The following is a 23,265-nucleotide window of genomic DNA, read 5'->3' as shown; positions in this document are numbered from 1 at the left end:
ATGGGAAATTAATCTACTACTTGCCAAGAGTACTGATATCCAGTTATATTGACCAACTACCGATATGACTAAAAAAGTGTTAAAACTGACATTAAAAACATGACAAAAAGATACATTCTGAGGAGAAACAAATGGCTAGATAAAAGTGGTTCAGTTTGTTTATTTCAAATGACCATTTCATAGTTATAACATAGTGATTTAATATCAGTCAGAGTCTGGACCCGCATCAATGAAAGCTGACATCATGTTGATGACATCACTGTCTGGTTCCTGAAATAGAGAATTAACAATTTTATCTCTAGTCTAATGCCAGATTTGCATGGACATTATTTCAATCTGACCAGATTTTATATAATTCAATACTGTAGCTACTTGTTTAGAACTAGCATTTAGATAACAAAATCCCTTACAAATGAATTATGGAAACTTTCAAACACAATGTAGGACAAGGTCATTTTATAAATTTAGCTTACACTTTCATTGGGTTTTATGTCACATCAACACAGTAGAGGTTGTGTGGTGACTTTCTAGCTTTATTGGTGGAGGAAGACTTCAGATGCCAGTTGTGCACTATTTCAGGCAAAAACTGGCAAGCTAGTAGAACAAAGTATGTTAGATCTACACACAGTAGAGGTTGTGAATCTGTGGTGACTTTCTAGCTTTATTGGTGGAGGAAGATGTGCATTATTTCAGGCAAAAACTGGGTTTTATGTCACATCAACACAGTAGAGGTTGTGTGGTGACTTTTTAGCTTTATTGGTGGAGGAAGATGTGCATTATTTCAGGCAAAAACTGGGTTTTATGTCACATCAACACAGTAGAGGTTGTGTGGTGACTTTCTAGCTTTATTGGTGAAGGAAGATGTGCATTATTTCAGGCAAAACTGGGTTTTATGTCACATCAACACAGTAGAGGTTGTATGGTGACTTTCTAGCTTTATTGGTGGAGGAAGATGTGCATTATTTCAGGCAAAAACTGGGTTTTATGTCACATCAACACAGTAGAGGTTGTGTGGTGACTTTCCAGCTTTATTGGTGAAGGAAGACTTCAGATACCAGTTGTGCATTATTTCAGGCAAAATCTGGCAAGCTAGAAGAACAAAGTTTGTTAGATAGCTTTCTCCCATAAAAAAAAAACACTAAGCAGTTAGGGGCAAGTGATTTAACCACTCTGCCACAGATGCCCTTACACGTTTAGCATGGACAGAGTAAAAGCTGACATAAAAACCATCTTTTCATTGTATGTCTTCTATATGATAGTGGAAATCTTAAAATCTACGAATGAACCAATTTAAGCTTCTTTAATAGAAAAAAATTCAGTCTCACCTTGACATCCTGACCCTTTGGTATATCCTTATTGTCATTAACAATATCACCTTCATCATCATTTTCCTTGTTGTCATTTAATTTTTTCTTTTTATCTTCAACTGTATCATTAGTTTCAGCTGCATCTATCCTATTCTGTACTGTTTCTTTACTTGTATCATCCACCTTGTCCCCACTCTCCCCAGTAAATTCTACTTCACTGTCTTTAGATTTACCACTTCCCTTCCATTTTCCACTATTTTTATCCTTATTTTCAACCATTTCAACATCATCATCTCCACTGTTATCATTATCTTCATCAGTATTACTCTCAGAGTCAGAGTCTATAACCTCTACTTCTTTAATGTTATCATCTATATTGCTATTTCTTCCTTCAGTAACTCTGGTTTTACTTGCAACAGTCCCAGTTTTTAATAGCTTGTTAGAGTCAATATTTTCACTTGCCTCATTCTCCAAATCTGCTGCCTGTCTACTTCTTTTTAATGTTCTATCTACACTTATATTTTCAAGTGTGTCCATATTTTCTAAAGTATTATTAACTTTATTTTCTGAAGTATTTTTACCTACGTTCTCGTCATGTCCATTTGTTTGAGCTGTGTCAGTTTGATTAAATTGTCCTGAAAAAGTAGCATATTTAAAAGGTTTTAAATATCAAAGACACAAAGGTCACATGGTGTTAAAATAGCATTACTATCAGATTTAGGCAAACTGCAGGTCCTTAAAGCAACTCCATTTAGGTCCAAATGCCTAGATCAAATTTAGATCAAAAGAACTGGCAAAAATTTGAAAAGAAAGATAGTAAAGGAATATACTGAGATTTACATTGGAAATCATTTTTTTTATGTGATTCTTAGTCAAATTTGAAATAAAGGTGTTTGAAGGCTTTTCACTTTTATGGTCATTTGGTACAATAAAAAAGATTGTTTTGGAAGATCTGAGTGAGTAAATTATCTGAAATTTTGCTTATTAGCCTTCATTAAATGGTGCAAATAACTATAAGTCTGCAAAAAACCTATTTTATGGAAAGTAATTGGCAATTTATGCAACAAGTTTTCTTCAATCAGTCTTCATTGTTAAATAAGGTCTCATCAGATTATCACAATAATAAAGTTATCCATGAAAGACTTCATGCAGAACCACAAAATTTAAGCAGGACAGCTTTTTCATATTTAATAACCCAACAATTATAAAGGCCCTTGCCAATAGCCATCATTGACTTATTTTTTTTATTGGGCTTTACGTCACAGGGTAGAGGTTATTGCACTTTCCAGCTCTTTCTGTGTTGCTCCTCTGTGCATGATTTCAGGCATGAGTGAATCCCAGTACAACCACCAACATTCCTTAAGCTAGCTAAATAGCTTCGTCAAAATCAATAATCCAAAGCCCCTGGTAGGATTCAATCATACAGCAGTATGGGGCATGTGGTTTCAAGTCAATGACATTAACAATTCCGCCGTTGACGCCAAAATACTATTATCATAAGAATACCTTTGGCAGAGTGTGAAAAATCTCCTCCAATATGTATAAGGTTATCACACACAATTGGACCATTCAAACATGGAACTCTGGCATGTATTAAACTCTCACAAACTCTCATTGCTTCTACACAGTAAGACGATACCTGGAATTAGATAGGACAAATTTCAAATCTGTTTCAGTTGCATCATGATTTATGAGCAATATTTCTAACTCTTCATCAGAAAAAAAAACTGTAACTACAATATATTGTTTTTGTTGTAGTTATAATAACAAAGTATAGTCACTGAAGGATGTTGTTCAATAGGATGGTTCAACAGAAATTGGTTTATCAATTCTGAGTGTATCAAAAATAAATGATCATCAGAAACTAATCATATATTTACAGGTTACATAATTATGCATCTAACATAAAAAAGGTTATCTCTAGTGAAAGTTTGAAATATTTACCATGTAAGTCAAGGTCATATAAAAGGGTCAAGGTTATTTTTTGATATGTCATAATCAATGTTTTGTTCTGAGCTTTGTTTTTTCCAAGTATGAGAGTTGTGCTAATAGTTTTGGATGTTTTGGCCAAAGTTAATATTGTCCCAGGATAGACAAAATGTGACATAAAGACAGCCAAATATACAGGTCAAAAAGACTGGCAAGCTCCTGATTTATCTACTTATTTAGTCATTATATGAGATAAAAGAATGTACTATACACCGCTTTTAACAATAGAACTTTTATGAGTCAAACTTCGATAAGTCGATTTTCTTGATGTGTCGAAGTAAAACAAAAGTCCAGAATATTTCTCCTATATATTCTTGATAAAAGCCTATACATGAGTCAAAATTTTATTGTAACTCGCTTGTACACATCAAATGCTTGACATTTTGTCATTAAATTGAGACCGATTCACAAGTCGAAGTCCCGATGTGTCAAAGTTTTTACATAAGTCCCTTCAACTTTGACTTACCAAAGTTCTATTGTATTTTATTCTTGCATGTCATGGTAAATGAATGATCTTATTAAGAAATAATATATCCAACACTGTGATTTCATTGCTCAATAAAATCAACGTTTGTCGTTCGAAAGCCTGGAATTATATAATGATGAGCATCCGAAAGAAAAACAGTGATTTTATCAAGCGATAAAAACACCGATTTCAATATATTATTTTGATTCTAACACAACATTAACAAATTAATGCTGCCATACCTGATATTAAGCTAAATTGCCCGGATTTGTTTCCATACTTATTTCAGCTCGTCACATTTTTAGCGGCTATTCACATGTATATAATGATTAAGTCACATGTCTAAATATAGAATGTCAACAGTGATTTTATTGCATAACACACACTTTCAGTTCTTCTATGTTCAATACAGAAAAATGCGGGTCGTGTTAGAATGTTTAAAAAAAATCTTACCTCCAAGCATTTATCCAGTAAACCAGTGTTGAACAGCTGTAACGCACACTGTACCGGGGAAGGGACCTTTGGGTTTGGTGCTAAAACTAAAGCCTGCAGGACAGAGTATAGACCCTTCCTGCAATAGATACTAGTGTACGGGATAGGGGAATCCCGACTCTGCTGAACCAAGAACAAAGTATGAATTACAAACTCCACAATCTCTTGCAATTTTTTGCCTGTCATCTCACTTCCTGATGTGGTAATGAACCAGTATAATGCTGAAAACAATATAAACTTTAATTTTCAACTGGTTGTCATGGATATACTTTGGAAAAACAAATAAAAAACAATAAAAACACAATCTGTTAATTTAGGTATATCCACATGTAAGCCTGTTTAATTGCGATAGCATTGTTAGTATTGAAGTTTATAACCTAAACAACAAGAGCTGTCGGTAGGACAGCAACGCTCGACTATTCTTAGTGCTTGATAGTAAAAAAAAAGCTTGATAGACTTACCTCCTCCTGTTTACAGGTTGGGGTCATGATGGTGAACAAGTGTGCAAAGTTTCAAAGCCATATGTCAATGGACTTTGAAAATATTTGAACTATTACAAAAACTTTAACGTAAATTCTAAGTCGAAAAAGGGGCATAATTCTGTCAAAATGCTTGATAGGGTTACCTCCTCCTGTTTCCAGGTTGGGGTCATGATGGTGAACAAGTGTGTAAAGTTTCAAAGCCATATGTCAATGGACTTTGAAAATATTTGAACTATTACAAAAACTTTAACGTAAATTCTAAGTTGAAAAAGGGGCATAATTCTGTCAAAATGCTTGATAGAGTTGCCTCCTCCTGTCTACAGGTTGGGGTCATGATGGTGAACAAGTGTGCAAAGTTTCAAAGCCATATGTCTATGGACTTTGAAAATATTTGAACTATTACAAAAACTTTAACATAAGTGGTTACGCTGACGCCGACGCTCGGGTGACTGCAATAGCTCTACTTATTCTTATCGAATAGTCGAGCTAAAAAAGGTTATGTTGCCAATTACACAATGGCTCAGGAGGTAATTAATTAATGAATACATTCGAAACATACAAACTTCACACCAAAGGTATTTTCACCCTTTCTCTTTTGATATATGATCAACTTATAAGAATTACTTGTATTTAATCAACTTTTGACACTGTTAGCTCTATGAATTTTTACAGTGTTTTTTGTCAAGCAGTTATTCAAAACTGTCCTGGATTTGGGCACATACAGGTATCAAAGTAAGATCAGTTACATGTACTTTCCACAAGTTTACATGGTGAAAAAAAAAAAACTACAGAATCAGTCAATAATTACACATAACATGTAATTTATCACCTGAATCTTGAATCTTTTTTACTTTTCTAAAATTTGATAAATCGTGAAATCGTTTGGCTGGTCTGGTGGCATGCAGCTTTAACAAATGTCAAGGCACTAACTTTTGACAGGTAAGTCACTGTGGCTTCTGAATTAAAAAAAGTTAACATTTTGAAAAGAAGAAAATTGAGCAGCCCCATGACAAAACCAACATAGTGCGTTTGCGACCAGCATGAATCCAGACCAGCCTGCACATTCGCAGACTGATCAGGATCCATGCTCTACGCTATCAGTTTCGCTACTTGTTATAGAGTATCCACGTTTGCGCAGGCTGGTCTGGATCCATGCTGATCGCAAATGCATTATGTTGGTTTTGTCATGGCTCGGCTCAAATGAATTTAATGTAAATCCTTACTATCTAGTGCTGCTGTAACCAGGTCACTGTTGGCTAATGGGTGAACTTTTCTCTGTGTACTAATACCCTGACTTATCTCCTGGTAACCTTTTCTCTTCTTCTTCTTTGAAGGACCATCTCCCACAGTACCCTTCTCAGATGTCATCTGTCAAAAAGAAAAAATACATTTAATAGCTAGGTTTGTTTGTTTGTCTTGGGTTTTTTTTATTCACTGATTTTAACACATTTTAACTCATACCTCAGCATTTGCTCCACCTAATCAACTTAAGCTGGCTGAATATTTAATGAGTTTTTGCAAGTGCCAGACTACATCATTTTGGACATAGCTGACTACAAGACTCAATGACCGAGATAAATTGCCACGAGGAAATTTAGCCCATGGATCATACCAGAAACCCCTAGATTATAAATCTAAGCTAAGCAGGCATATGTACTGCTAAGTGATATATATAACACTAACTTTATTAAAGGGAAATTTGTTACTTTTATATCCATAACAAATTAATCTTTACCTGGAGTGTGTCTGTAAATGGGGCACAATCCTGAAGTAAATGTTTAACGAGAGTTGTTTCCTCTAACAGGATACCAGAACAACCATCAAGAGCTTTCAACCAGGTACTAAATACTTCATACACTTTCTGTCTCAAGACTCTGTAAGATAATAACCTTAAATCACTGCAAAATAGGTTTGCATATCAAACAAGAGGGCCATGATGGCCCTGAGGTCGCTCACCTGTATATAGCCCCCCCCCCCCCCCCCCCAACCCCAAACGTTGCAGGGCCAATTTAACCCAAGGGCTTTTATTTGCACAAACTTGGTAGACACCCATAAGAAGATGTTTCATGCTAAACATCTAAGCTCTAGCTCATTGGGCTTTTTAAAAGAAGATTTTTTTAAAGTTTTTACTATACACATATAGTTAAAAACAATGACACCCCTGGGGCCGGGCCAGTTTTGACCCCAGGGCTTTTATTTGAACAAACTTTGTAGACACTTACTAGAAGATGTTTCATGCTTAATATCTAAACTCTAGCTATTTGGGTTTTTCCAAAGAAGATTTTAAGTTTTTGCTATACACATAAAGAAAATCAATGACCCCCGGGGCGGGGCCAATTTTGACCCCTGGTCTTTTATTTGAACAAACTTTGTAGACACTCACTAAAAGATGTTTCATGCTTGATATCTTAACTCTAGCTATTTGGGTTTTTTCAAAGAAGACTTTTTAAGTTTTTGCTATACACATATAAGGAAAATCAATGACCCCCGGGGCGGTGCCAATTTTGACCCCAGGGCTTTTATTTGAACAAACTTGGTAGACACCTATTAGAACATGTTTCATGCTTAATATCTTAGCCATAGCTCTTTGAGTTCTTTAAAAGAAGATTTTTTAAGTTTTTACTATATGCATATAGGGAAAATTAATGACCCCCCGGGGCGGGGCCAATTTTGACCCCAGGGCTTTTATTTGAACAAACTTGGTACACACTTATTAGAACATGTTTCTTGCTAAATATCTTAGCCATAGCTCTTTGAGTTCTTTAAAAGAAGATTTTTTAAGTTTTTACTATATGCATATAGGGAAAATCAATGACCCCCCGGGGCGGGGCCAATTTATGAGGAGATGTCATTTAAAGTAAAAGTTTACGGACGGACGACAGACGGCCGGAGGAAAAGCGATCACAAAAGCTCACCCTGTCACTTTGTGCTTCTTTTAAAAAGCCCAATATCACTTTGTGACAGGTGAGCTAAAAATAGTTTAGTTTAAACAATATTTATCTGAAATTGATTGTAGAGAAAGCATGTTGCTTACTAGTATAAACAATATGTTTTTATTCTTGATCCATCATGTATATCCCATAATGAAGGGATAAGAAAACAACACTGGAATTGTATGTAAGCAAAAGTTACACTAAATTGTGCTATTGTGTCATCGAAATGAGTAAATAGGTAAGTCGACGGGTCAATTTATCTTATAGTAAATAAGAAGGAAAGAAATAAATTGGTGCATACAGCTTTTAAGACATAATAACACACACTTTCGGTCCTTCTATGTTCAATAGGGAAAAATGTGAGTCGTGTTAGAATAATAAATAATGAACATTTACACATACCCATATTGTTTACTGTAACCATTGTTCCCAGTCTGTGTCCATACAAGTTCTTGGCATAATACACTGACAATATTCATACAATGTGGTACTAGATTCCTTCTACATCTAAAAAGAGAAAGGATGGTAAAATAAACCCTTCTACTACTACATTCAGGTTTAATATCAATTTCAGGGTTCTGTTGGACTCGTTTTTTCCCCTAATATTCTGCAGACCTTTCCTCATATTCAGGGATCTCTTTGAAATAAAATTATTCCTTTTAAATTGAATATTTGACTGTTAAAACACAAAATTATATGTTTTAATTCTGACATTAGGAATCGTGTCGGAATTCGTAATCTCTATAAGTGAGGATCCCTGTTATATGAGATGCCGATACCTCATAAGTGTTGTTTGTTTGATCGGGATTTACGTTACACCTACACAGTATAGGTCATATGGGCACTTTCAAGCTTTATTGGTGTAGTAAGACCTCAAATGCCCTTCAGTGCATTATTTCAGGCACGATCGGAAATCCAAGTAGAACCACCAATGTTCCATAAGTTAGTTGAATAGCATTATCACATGAAAGAATCCAAAGTCCCTGTCGGGATTCGAACCAACAGCGGTGGGGGGCAAGTGGCTTGAAGTCAATGACCTCAACCACTGGGCCACAGACTCCCCCCATAAGTGTCCAACTCAGAAATTTATTCACATGTAGAAATTATTAGACTAACTCCATAATTCTCATCAGTATAGTACATGCGTAGTTACATTACAAGATAATCAGCCACAGTATATTATGCACCATGATTTTCACTATCACACAATTGGCTTGATCACATTCAATGTCATAAATTGATGCTCCCTTGTGCAAATCTGACACAATAGAAATAGAGTCACGAAAAGAGTATATAAATAATGTAATATAACTTACAAGAGAATCAAATGATGGAGTATACCAAGTGCATCTATATGTATGTCTGGTATAAAACCAGCCAGTAAACATCTTTCCTGTGTTGGTCTTTGCAACTGTATGAAATAAAAAAAGGTTTATATACTTTATGGGGCATAGTATTAAGTAGCAAACAGGTTGATTTTTTTTTGTACTTGTGAAACAATTTCTCCATTGAGCAATTTTGAATATTTATATAAAGTACACCGAATCTTGATTTTTGTTGATACACTGAAACCCTGTTATAATGCTCATGTTGGGGTCTAAGGTCTCAACACCTTCTGCAGTCACAAGTGTCCTTAATTACAATTGCATTATCTTAGGCACAATACGGGGTAGAACCATTGATATTCCATAATTTACTTATTTAGCAACATAATCCTAATACACAGTAATGAGTAATATATCGATACATTATAAAGTTGAAGTTAATGTAAATCTCATTTTGAAATTTATGTAAATAAAATACCAGAATGGTTGCATTTATAGAGAGACATCTGAAGATCAACTGTAGAATACCATCTGCTGGAACTTTCACTACAGATAACATCTCTTCACTGAAAATATACACAAAATACTGTATGTGTAGAAATATTCGCGGGCTTCAAATTTTCGCGATCTTCACGGTGACATTCGATCCGCGAATTCATGTTCAGCGCGAATATTTCTACACCAATAATTTCTTAATTGTCATATTTTCGCGCATCTGTAGGAGAATGTATGTCAGTGTGTTCATGGCTGCTATAAGTCTTGTATACGTGGCGCTTTCAAAGAGTGATTTTACTGTCGTATAAACTGTACATGTAACATTCAGCTCTGTATATAAATTAGTTTGCTAGTGGATTATTGTTTGAGTCATAAACGTCTTGACATCTGATCAGATTATATTTTGTTTTTCTAAACAAAACAATAGAAACAACACAAACACTTACGATTTTAACTGATGAAAACGTGGAAAACAAAACACAATTACTCAGTCAGCATTTTAACAAAATCGGTGAAAAGATTATGGTCTCATTCAGTGCTGTTTAAAACTGTGAAAAATCACGCACGTTAACGGACATTCTTTTGTTTGCCATAATCTGTCCGCTAGAATTGAATGTCTTTGTTCTGTACAATAGCGTATTGTTTGACACCAGGTGTGGCAAATAACTGTGAAATCCTTAAATGATTAAGTATGTAAAATGAAAAAAGGCTGCTTGCGAAAACCATTGCCTAATCGTGTGAGAGTAATTTCCCTTATTTTTTAACCTGATGGGTGTACGCGAATTTATGATTTTCGGCAGTCACCTCCGCGAATTCAAAATAGCGCGAATATTTGTATATACCCCCAAAATGGACCTTTCCGCGAAAATTTGCTTCCGCGAATTTAAATACACATACAGTATATCAGTATCATTATCCAAATTATAAAATTTTAACATAATATAAAGCAAATAACATGACAAGTTATTATTTAAAAAAAAATTGTTGAGAGAAAAAAAGGAAAATAACACCAAATTTGAGAAGAATAATATGTTTCTCTTTCAGTAACACTTTTTCCTGTACAGAACTACATATATCATACATATTTACATATTGTAATTGTTTTTTGTTTTTTTGTTTGTTTGTTGTTTTTTTTTTAGTTTTAGAGTTTGAGGTCATAATGATACTACATTGCAAATCCATAACTGTCAGTCCATAAAATATTATAGCCACAAGTTGGACATTTAAGAATCACAACTAATGTTGTTTTTTTAAGGAAGAAGTCATATGGAATGTACAAAATGAAATGTGAAAATTCATGTTATTATATAAAGGTATACTGGGAGAGAAAAGTTCCTATCAGATTTTTTAATACTACCTGTAGTTATAAATGAATGCATAAAAAACATCATGATCAATAAAAATAGACTTAAAACATTTTCACTTATATAAGGGTTATAACAACATGTGTTATCCCAATCATTTGTTTTAGCGCATATGTCAAGTTTCATAATTATCTAACCATATCTATTTGATAAATAAACAAAATTCATTATAACACCTACTTTAACATGTACCCCATGCAACTTGTCAAGGTATGCCATCTATGAACAAGGGCAGTAACTCTGTCTATCTGGTCGAGGCCTATAGGTGACAGGTCTAAACCAGAATTTTCTATTCCTTTCTGCATGAATTCTAAAGATAAACATATAAAATTCACTGGCATATATTCATAATAACCAGACACTTCTGTCTAACAATATCCCAGGAATATTTTCAAGCTTTACAAATTTTCAAACTATGTTAAATTTTGATTATTAATTACATCTCCAAAAGATGCCCAACTTCAAAATAAATAGCAGTCATTTTTTTGTTCTGCAGTGTAATATCTAAAAAATCCCTAGAATTAACAAGAAACATAACCAAATTCCATTAAAATAAATTTTTTCTTGGAATTTCAAAACTAAATTTCATGTGCAATAACTTTGTTTAGGTAAACCTGTAAATTTAGCTTAATTATTTAACAATTGAAAAATACCAGGTTCTAAGCCATCATATAATTCTGCCACAGTTGAATGTAAACTGCCCATTAATCTCTGGCACTGATAAGCCCAAGCCTCTGTATGTTTGATACCGGCAGTACCACCTGGTCCACATTGGGACAGTAAGGCATAGCATCTGTATACTGCCTGAAAAAATAATTCAAACATCTATTTATAACTTGATAAACAAGTTAAGTTACTGAGAAATATGTATTAATCTAGCAGCTAACTCATTTTCAAATTTACTGTGCTTAAACTTCAAACTCTAAGAGACGATATTCAAATTGCTGTCCAAATATGCCACTCTTGATATGTCTAGAAGTTTTAGACCATATATTAAATCTATTCTGTACTAAATAACCCTATCTTTCAGACCAAATTGAAATTTCTATGCAAACATTCCAACTCTTAGAAACCAAATTTAATTGACTGTGATAAACTCTAACTATAATTATGTACTCTTAATGCACTTCATTATGTCATGAGCCGTTTAAACTTGATTTTCATTGGTTGAAAGTTTGTGACTATAGTAAACATGATTGTAGTCTCACTGCATCCTTCTTGGCAGAGTGTAATTTTCAATGGTTTTAAATCTAATATATACAAGGATAGCGTTTAGACGATATGGGCCTCTTTGTTTGAAACAATTAGCCTTACATCAGAAGATAGCATTTAAGTCTATTTGGGCCCTTTCGTTTGAAACACTAATTAAGCCAATATAAAAACAAAAAGGTCCTTACCTTACAGTTTGTATTACTGTCTAGATTTTGAAGTATAAAACTGTCCAGTTTATTCTTGAATGGGCCTACAGGTCCTGGATAATTCTTGATGCATGCATTAATGCATGAAACAGCAGACTCTGTCACCTGAAATATAGACATTTCTACAGTTACACTTTACATTATTCTCATTAAAACCGATAACACAAAATGTTTGTACAGGGTTGTCATTAAGTTTATTCTAAGATGGTTTGTTATAAATTTGTTACACATCATACAATAAAAGAGTATTTTCTAAGCTTTGAGGCCTGTTAAATGCGTTTGAGACTACAGCCTGTTCCTAATGAAAAGCATGTTTGCAGCATACAGTCATGTAAATCAACTACCGAAAAGGATACGTAAAACTTTGAAAACTTGAATTTGAATTTTCCTTCCAATTTTGTGTTGTGTCAAACATATTAAAACTGACTCCATTACAGAACAAAGGGACATTTGTATTAAAAAAACTTTTAATTTTTCAAAAAAAAAAATTGGCAGAAAATAACTTGATAATTATCTTTCATGGCCATGATAGGCAAATATTTGTATTAACTGTCAACCTACCTCTTCAGGGGAAGTAATCAGTATTGGCAACAGTTGGGGTATGACTGTTGTAGTTATCTCCCTTGACATATCAGAAAATGATTTTGAATATTGTATGATCTCCTTTAAAACATGGCATGTGGCACTATAAACAGATGCTGCACAATGACCCTACAAAACAAATATCATAATTTGATAATGAAAATGAAACAGGTCACCTAATGTAGATACTATTCAAGAGGTATGAAAACAATGTAGTACATCATGTATTTTTTACCATTTCAATCAAACAAGTAACTTTGTTGTATTTGTTTTATCAATCTAGAGTATAAAAATAAATCAAGTATAACGGTGGTGTGGTTTTGTTAATTAGATATCTGTACTCTTATAAAGCATACTTGGGCCTAATGCAACTCTACCAGCTCAAGACAAATATTTGGTTGGAATCTACGTAACTTCCTCTGTTTGCCATAAAGAGTAGTGAATATCTATTTGAAATTTTAAGGACTAGTTAGAAAAATGATTGTGGTAGAAACTTGCAACAACCTACCTGTTCTTTACAGTTATCTCCTTTTTACTGTTTATACATAATTTATTTTCAGGTGTTACAAGTTAAACAGGCCAATAATTGGTTTTCGGCCAAGTTTGGTTAACAATATGCAAGAAATAATAATCTTACAGAGAGAATTAATATTTTGTACATATCTTAACCCATTTTGTAAATTGCAAATTTTCATACATATTTTATGCAAATACTGATATTCACACAAAATCTAGATTTATGAATATTAAAAACCAGACTGAAATGTTAATTGCATTTAAACATAATCTTCCCAACACTAAAATGGTCAGTAACTTTCCAGCTACACTGGTATGTTGTCCTTTTGAGCATTATTTCAGGATCCTGACTAGAACCACTAGCATTCAGTACTGTAAGCGAGCAGTACAGCTTCCAAACATGAAATAATCACAAGTCTTTAATGTGATTTGAAGCCAGCTATTTTAATCCCTTGCCCACTGAGCAGTCCCCTTCGACTTTCCCATTCCCATCCCATGTACCTGTAGAGTCTGTATAAGAAGTTTGATCCATGTACTGGCATTCTGCTGAAATACATCAGTGGTGCACTGCTTAACTATAACATTCAGTAACAACAGCCCTTCAACCCTAGAATTAGAAGTAGAAATGTGTTATAAGAAAAACAAACCTGGGAGACATTTATGAAATTTAGATCTTACATTACAGTGTGTACAGTACTACATGGAAACTGCAAAGTTACAGTCTTTCATGAAGCTTAAATGTCTTCTTTCTACATACCGATACAGTGTTTATTCTAGGAATTGAAAAATAGGGGTGATTTTCCCCCCTCTATTTCAAAAAAGAGGGCGATTTTCAAAATCAAGGGGTGCCAAAATAAACTGCCAATGTTAAATCGTCTGCATTAAGTTTACACTGAGGCGTTATTTATTTAAGGCATCAGAAGTTGTCCCCCCTTAATTTTTAAACGAAAACAGATTATTACAGAACTGCCGCGATTGATTATAAAGGGATTGACAATACAAACAATCGACCTATCTTTCACGTCTAGATCGTAGCCAAGCTAGGAATTGCCTCGTTTTTCTTGATTATTTACTACACTAAAATGGCGCCCAACTGTCAGACCGAGCACACTAGTTCCGGTTGGTACGGAACATTCTGTTAATTTCCGTCAACTCACGTAACCAGTACCATACGGTACTAAATTACTATAATTAGCTTACAGTTAACTCCCTTCGGTTTCCGATGTAAATGTAAACAAAACAACCAAATATAATGCGGGATGGAAGTTTTACAATTTTATTAACTTTTTTTATAGATGCGCGATTTTCACGCACATGATTTTGAATTGTGCGCGATCTGTGAAATACTAGCGTGAATCGCGCAATCGCGCGTCCTAGAATAGACACTGCCGATACTGTGATAAGAAATTCAAATATACAGTGTTTATTCTAGGAATTGAAAAATAGGGGTGATTTTCCCCCCTCTATTTCAAAAAAGAGGGCGATTTTCAAAATCAAGGGGTGCCAAAATAAACTGCCAATGTTAAATCGTCTGCATTAAGTTTACACTGAGGCGTTATTTATTTAAGGCATCAGAAGTTGTCCCCCCTTAATTTTTAAACGAAAACAGATTATTACAGAACTGCCGCGATTGATTATAAAGGGATTGACAATACAAACAATCGACCTATCTTTCACGTCTAGATCGTAGCCAAGCTAGGAATTGCCTCGTTTTTCTTGATTATTTACTACACTAAAATGGCGCCCAACTGTCAGACCGAGCACACTAGTTCCGGTTGGTACGGAACATTCTGTTAATTTCCGTCAACTCACATAACCAGTACCATACGGTACTAAATTACTATAATTAGCTAACAGTTAACTCCCTTCGGTTTCCGATGTAAATGTAAACAAAACAACCAAATATAATGCGGGATGGAAGTTTTACGATTTTATTAACTTTTTTTATAGATGCGCGATTTTCACGCACATGATTTTGAATTGTGCGCGATCTGTGAAATACTAGCGTGAATCGCGCAATCGCGCGTCCTAGAATAGACACTGAATATATGTAAGTGACTGTAACATCTTTAACCATGGGAGCCTTTAAGATCTTTGCAAAAAAGAAATATTATTAACTAAATCTTCCCTCCTGAGCATCATTCCTTTATACCTATTTTTGCTGCTTCCAAGACAACTGTTGATGTAACTTGCCATTTCCTGCAAATTGCCTCCTCCTTCCTGTTTAAATAGAACAATGGCTAGTTTTGTAATGTAGTAAAACAAACACAGCTTTATGCATTAATATTGTTAGCATATAAACCATTCACAGTTTGTAGAACTTATAAATCCTGAGTAAGATTATGATAGTATTTTTTTTACTTTTTCCCATCAGAGTATCATGTTAAGTATCATGTTACCATCTAATTTAATAATCATTAAGGACCTGACTTATCAAGAAACTGCAGCAAATTTTCTCCCAGTGCATTAAAATTAAATTATTCTTGTTCTTTTTGTGCAAGACTGCAGCATTATTCATGTGAACTTTTTTCGATGATCAAGTAGGGGATTTTTCTTCAAAAAGAGGGAGATTTTAGAATTTGCAATAAACAAAGAAGGAAGTTCTGACATCAAAAATAGGGAGATTTCTTTAATTTGTGAAAATACGCCTTATTTTTAAGAAAAATCTTTGAAAATATGGCTGCAGAAAGTTGGATTATCCTGCTAAAAGCAAGAGAGTTTACCTGTTTACATGTATGCACCATCCTTGCGACTTGCACAAATTATGTCTTATAGATAATAGAGGTCTCATGTAGGTTCGAGGATAGTTCTTCCAACAAGTGAGCGTAATAAATTGACATTTCCAAAAGAAACAATCAAATTTTTGACAGCATTATTATTTAGTAACTTTGTGAATAAATTAAATTTGAGCTGTCATTCTATTTAGTAATGCAAAGGAGGTCCCCAATAAAATTGTGCGCTAGGAAAATATTGAATCCACAGACACCTGAAGTGTAGACCTGTACCTACTCAGCCCTGAATCAAGAACAATTTCCTGGAGATACCAGACTTTGAATTGTAAACATAACTGACCTACATGTATTTCAAGCATTTATGTTATAGCATGCAATTTCTTCCTGGTGTCAATCATTCAAAGTAATCAGGTAATTATTCTTATAAATAAATAAACTATAGGATAGCCTGGAGAATACATGTAGATCTAGGCCTATAATTTTGCAAATTAAAAGTTAAAACAAGTATAATGAAAATCGTCGAAACGTGTCAGAATATTGTTTTTATGAATGTTTATTGTGCAAATCAACTTGCATTGATATTTTTTATGGGTTGTAGCAGGGCCTTAGGGGGGAGGGGGCCCGGGATAATGTCAGATCACAGCGTCTTCCCCCTGTGGGTTAACACATAATTTGGTATAATTCTTGCTAAACTTACCACGGAAGAAATGATTTGATTCGTCCCAAATAAATTGAGGACATCTTTAAGTGAAATACTTGTTATTTGTTTTGATGAATAATCATGAAATAACGTTTTAAATAGCAAGTCACACACGTTTTCGGCGTTTTCCATGGGCGCAGCCATTTTGAATCAAGTACAATAACCCAAAGTAAATCAACTACCGAAAAGGACACGAAAAACCTTTGCACAATATAATTTGCAGAATTACATTGTATTGGTTATATAATCAGTTCAATAAAAACAAACGCTTTTCTTAAGCTTTCGACGTTTACTAACAACAAAAAAGTGATGGCAGTGTTATTCCCTTTGTTGTTGAGTATAACCCAACTTTACCTAATATTAGTAATATAATTAAAAAGTATTGGGATTTACTTAAACTTTCAAGTAAATGTTCTGTGCAAAAGCTTCATGAAAGTAAACCTTTGGTTGCATTTAAAAGACCTAAAAATCTATAAGACATTCTCGTTAATTCTAATATTAGGTCCAATAACAAAAATGCAAAAAGTTCATCCAAATGTAATAGAAGTAGATGTACACATTGCAGCTCCATTATTGAAAGCACTATATTTAGTAGTACTAATATTCCTGGTAAGAATTATCATGTAAATAACAATACTGATTGTTCTACGAAAAATGTTATATATCTTGTCACTTGTGATAAATGTAAAGAGCAATATGTTGGTCAAACGAAGCAACAAGTGTCTAAACGCATGAATAGCCATAGGTTTGATATCAACAATTTTTCCGATCCGTTATTTCCGACCAATGTCGCTACACACTTTAATAAAACCAATCATTGTATTAATTAAGGATTTATGCCTATAGAGATTGTCACCGATGATATGGAACGCTTATTACAAGAATCATACTGGATTCATAAGCTTAACACATTATCTCCTAATGGTATGAATGCAAAAGTTTTGTACAATATATAACTTTGTCATTATTGAGCCGGTATACATATACATGTAGTATGTTTTTTCTTATATCAAGGTTTATTATTATTATTATTTTTTTTATTGTATTGGTTAGTCAATCTGACTTTATCTGTACCTAGTCCGCTTAATTTAAGTTCAAACTTCAAAAGTTGAAACAGTGATACAATCTTTAAGCAAATGTTTAAACGACCGTTTATTTAAATCAGAGTTTGTTTTCGATGATTATTTTAACCGTTTTCGATGATTATTTTAACCACGTACATAAATCCGTGTTTTAACTTCCTGGCAACTACCTTCAGCTTTGTTAAAATTTAGATTAGTGTTTGTTGTGTTTTATGAATCATAAATTGCCAATTGAGAAAGGTAGATTTCTACACAGACGCTTGGGGGTCAGATCCTGCCCCCAACGTGATACGCCCCTATAAACACTCTTAATACTTTATTGAGACTTGATGGTATACGGTATTTTTTCATATATGTTAAAATTGTTTGAAAACCATTTTTATCGTTGTAATAGATGTCCCATTCGTGTTTAAATATTAAAATAGTTTTGATAGAGTGTTTATAGGGGCGTATCACGTTGGGGGGCAGGATCTGACCCCAAGCGTCTGTGGATTTCTAGATATAGAGAAAAACTTATATGTATGTTATGTGAGTTAAAGCAACTGAGTGACGAATTTCACTATCTTATTTATTGATCACATTTGTTATAGACGTAAATTTCTTAAGCCATATTATTATAGGTATCCTAATACATTGAAATTTGAAGGTCTTGTGTAAAGTAAAATGAAATCACAATTAAAATACATTGCTTTGTTTTCAAAGAAATAATTACAACATGCAAACAATAAGTTTTATATTGTATCATTAGTCTCCTAGAAAATTTTGTTAATGAAGGGTAAATTTCAGTTATTATTAAGACCTAGACATATCTTTATTTCATTTTACTTGTCACTCATTCTCCTGTTTTTATGTATATTTTTCTGCGTTCTGGTTGTTACATGTTCACAATTTTGTATTTTATGTCACATGTTCTTATGCTTATGAACCATGACAGCGTTGAATAAATCTTGAAATCTTGAACTTTAACACAGTCTGGAGTTCCTCCCCCTTACTTTCCGTATCAAAGGTAAGCAGCGAACCAGTCTTTTCTTTCACTCTGCTAAACCACCCTTTAATATCGCATCTTCACATTGTCAAAGTATACAACTATTATATAATATTATACAGGGTATTAGCTAAAATTATTTCCTCTTATGTTTGGTGTTTTGTATCTCATTATTTTACAATAATGTAAATATGAGACTAAGTCCGAAATATGCATGCATTAACATTTAATAAGCACACGACTTTGATGAGCAAAAAGCTGGAACATGATATTTTTTAAACAGCGTATATTTCGTTTTATACTTATAATTTATATATATGGTAAGTTTATATCATTGGATTGGAAAATGAATAACATATTTGAATTTTAAGGGCTTTTTTTGAGTCCCACAACCCAATGGCCTGCTATTTGTAATGCATTTACATATTATTATTTGGATAGATCCTAAATGTTAAAACTGGCATAACATATAACATATTGTAAAAAATGTGTACTTGTGCTCTCTACACGTTTACATCTCTTACTCTTTGAGCATGTGTTTTTGTCTGTGTATAACTGCATGTGTCTGTGTGAATATTATATCCTTAACAACGTGTATCTATACTCGCCAGCGGTTGCCCATATGGACGATTCGTTTTGGAGAGTACATTGCGTGGTTAGTAGTTTTAGATTTTGGAGGACGGTGCAAGATATAGATACTGGAAGATGTCACTATTCCAGAAGCTTCTGCATGGTTCTTTAATGTGCAAAGTGTTTAGACACTCATTCACGGGACCTCGATTTAGAGTCTTATCAGAAAAAAAAAATGTTTTAGTAATTTTTGCTGGCCTACCCGGAAACCGAACCCACAATGTCGAAGTTAAAAATCTCACTCATTCTAGCCCAGTCAAGCCCAAGCATAAACACATTGGCTGAGATACTTGATCTTTTTAATTTATTCTTAATCCTCATAGATTATCTTTTCACTATTAGTCTTGTTAACGTTTGTTTATATGTAATAAATTTGTATACAAGTACAAATACTTTCTTATCACAGTTCATTGCCAACGCGTAGTTGTAGTTGTTAACGAGTGTTAAAGCAGTAATAGATAGTCATATATACAAATGTATACATGTACATTTAGATATTTGTGACGCGAATGATTGAACGTGTCTCTTACGAGTTTATTACAATACAAATGATCCATGCCTTGACAGTAATATTTGGATTTGTTATCAAGGAGACTCTAGCTTACAGTCTTCCATTAGAATATCTTAACGTAAATTAACTTGGCCTTTTGCTACAAAGCTCCTGAGCCAATGCGATTAGGATATCCTCGCATGTTGTTAGACGTAAATAACCTTATAATAATTATGTAGATACATACTTCTCAATTCTCGTTAGTTAAAGCATGTTTCATCATACATATAGGATAAATACATTCATCATTCTATTTTGTCATCTCTTTTTTCTAGCTATTTAAAAGCTGTTTTAATTTTTTTTACCTTTATTTCACAACAGAAGTTTGAACTATAGTATTCTTCGGATCCGGTAGACTAAACAACTTTTAAGGTCACGAATTCCGACGAATAATAATTATTTGAAATTTCGAGGACAAAAAATAGTCAGACTTCAAATATGCCTTCTAAGGAATTAAATATGACTACTGTTTTTAGATTAATTTCTATAACGTAGATCTAATACAGAAATGTAAAGATTCATAAGACACAATTCAATAAGTGGGTTGGGGAATTAAAGTTTTCTATTGCATTTACATCATTTCGCAACAATGTAATATTTGCAGCTAGTGAGTAAATGCTGGTTCATTATTCATTTTCATTCTTTTCTAAAGATGCATAGATTTAACATAGCCATTGTTTGGAAGGAATATAATTAAAACGCTCATATTCAATACATATAGAAATAAATCTAACGAATTTACGACAATTAAATACTGAGAGTTCATTTGCTAAAGAGATTATAGCCTTATAAGTTATTATATAAATAAATAAACTATATACATGTACATTTTGTATATATGTTTCATGTAATTTGTGAAGAATGCATGTTTTCTTAGCACATCTTTAGTTCTTTATGCATAAAATGATAAAAAGAATGACTCATCAATTTCGTGTAACGTTTTTTATTGTTTAAGTTATTCTTTGTAAATGTGTTTTGCCATTTTCACAAACTGAGTGTTTACCCTGACAAAATTGCAAAATAAACCGAAATGTAAACTAAAATGCTGAATAGATTCCCTTGAACGTCTTGTTGAAATGTTTAAATTCCAATTGTACAAGCAATAGCTAACGTTCTTATACCAGTACAGAGGTTTGTTCAAACAGTTTCCGAATATTCTTGAATCGCATGTCAAATTCAATCCTTTACTGTGAGATATACACTAAAACTGAAGAAGCTATTACATTTTTATTTTACATCTCGTGATTTCAACAGTTTAGTGAAAAATAACATGGAAAATAAATGGGGAAATGTAAGACGATGGGACAGCCTATAGAAAATGGTATTGTTATCAAAATCAACTTTGAACAATTACTATATACAATCAATATAAACTTGTATTTCTGCGGCCAACAATACAACATATACATGTATAGTTTAATGATTTTATTTGACGATCTGTTAGAATTCATTAGAGTTAAAAGAGTATGTTTTGCTATACAATATAATATACTATGCCATTTGTAAAATTATTAAATGATGTTTTAACAAAAAAAGAGATGCATGGAAATATTTATCTTTTAAAATATTTCAAATGTCCACGAAGTTCAATGCCCTTTTTATTGATATTATGATTTCAAGTAAAAATTTTGTCGATATGAGGCATGTAAAAAGTTACTTTACATTTTGCCATGGTTAAACTTGTTTTCCATTCAATATTAATCTATGTAAAATAACCCATAATCAACGTAACCCACAGGCATTTTCATAAGAATCATTCGAAAATTATCGGTAGCTTCAATTTATTAAAAGAGTCTGGGCTGCCATTTTTATAATTTAGGTAGTTTTTATACTTTATCCTTAAATAAGAGTTCTATCTATTTGTAAGTATCTTTATTCAACTGTATTACACAATGATCAAGATCTGAAAATGATAAGAACAGAAACTATAATAAACTGATGAATTATAATAAATTGATAAACTATGACAATTATCCTAAATCTCCCCCCAAGTCTTTTGGCAGGCAGTATCTATTTAGTGTATGAACATAATGAACTGAATGAAAAAGATATTTAACTTGACAGTAAAGAAACACATGATAATATTAAAAGCTAATGATTAATCATTGTCTTATAGAATATTGACTGTTGAAAGTCTTCATTTATTCACTTTATACACTGATTGTGTTCATGGTGTGTGCATTTATTCGCAAACAAAGTCTTTTTGCCATTCTGGGGCATGCCTAATACGGCTGGACCGTCGTGGCGGGGTGGAGGTAGACTCAACCGTTGGCGATGGAACAACCGTTGCTTTAGCACAAGGTGGGCCTGTGGCAACATCTGGCGGTGAGATGGCATCTTGAGTCAGAGTATGTGAGCTGACGACATGGGCTTTGTACCTGGGTGCAAGTAGGTGTCTCGTGTGAGGCTTCCATGGCAGGCAGGCATGCAGGCCCGGGTAACTGTTCCGGCACGGTAACTGTTTTCATCGGAGTTGTTAATCCAGGCTTCACTGTTGTGTCCGTAGTTACAGTAGGGGAAGTGACAGGCTTCAGCAAAGAAAACGATGATTGATGTAGCGTAGTGTCAGTGTCTATAGTAAGCCGCTTTGGCGGCAACTGAACTGAAACATATTTGCGAAGAAATTTCCTGTTCCGCAGAGTGACACATCTAGAACCATCAATGCGCACAACGTACTGGTCAAACTGGCGCACCTCAATGACTACTCCTGTCTTATCCCACTTGCGAGGGAATGAGCCAATTTGGTTCTGCATCCGAACGTGGTCTCCAACAGAAAGAGGTGGAAGTCTTTGTGTATGTTCCAACAGTCTTTCTGCACATTGCATATGTCTGTTGCGCAATGCCTTTTCACGGGCAAGGGATGTGTTTTGCCATGTTGGGTGAGGCATGTATTTTCCAGGTGGAATTGGGATGAAATCTCTGATTGGTCGACCAAATATGCATATGGCTGGGGAGAGCTTCATCCTTGAGCTCCAACGGCTGACTGCTCTACGATGGGCCAGTTTGAGTAGTGGTCCACAACCACCAAGTAATGGGTACCTTTGTAAGTAAAGTAATCAGCACAGATGCACTGGAAAGGATACTCAGGGCTCATTGGTGGAACTGGTGGAGCACTCGGGTTGGACGGTGCATTACGGTTGCATTGTTGGTATCTTGCACGAAGAATGTTTATGTCAGGCGTGATTCCTGGCCAAAACACGGATGTCTCAGCTCGAGC

General features: G+C 33.9%; 1 protein-coding gene across 1 annotated transcript; it reads right to left on the bottom strand.

The window, feature by feature from the left end:
* Positions 1-140: 140 nt before the first annotated feature.
* On the bottom strand, positions 141-16,917 carry LOC132748232 (proline-, glutamic acid- and leucine-rich protein 1-like). Its single transcript, XM_060737796.1, has 16 exons — positions 16,799-16,917; positions 15,522-15,589; positions 13,871-13,976; positions 12,833-12,982; positions 12,251-12,376; positions 11,507-11,657; positions 11,034-11,163; positions 9,473-9,560; positions 8,986-9,080; positions 8,072-8,176; positions 6,472-6,610; positions 5,960-6,104; positions 4,216-4,475; positions 2,814-2,946; positions 1,326-1,942; positions 141-270 (listed from the first exon to the last, which is right to left on the bottom strand). Exons 2-16 carry the CDS (start codon positions 15,563-15,565, stop codon positions 205-207), a joined length of 2,355 nt encoding a protein of 784 aa, XP_060593779.1. The 5' UTR covers positions 15,566-15,589; positions 16,799-16,917; the 3' UTR covers positions 141-204.
* Between the last annotated feature and the right edge of the window lie 6,348 nt (positions 16,918-23,265).

Source organism: Ruditapes philippinarum, unplaced genomic scaffold (assembly GCF_026571515.1).
Source record: "Ruditapes philippinarum isolate M1 unplaced genomic scaffold, ASM2657151v2 ctg353_1_1_1_1, whole genome shotgun sequence".
Lineage (NCBI taxonomy): Eukaryota > Metazoa > Mollusca > Bivalvia > Venerida > Veneridae > Ruditapes > Ruditapes philippinarum.
Note: the sequence above shows the minus strand (reverse complement) of the source record. Positions and strands in the feature narration are given on the sequence as shown.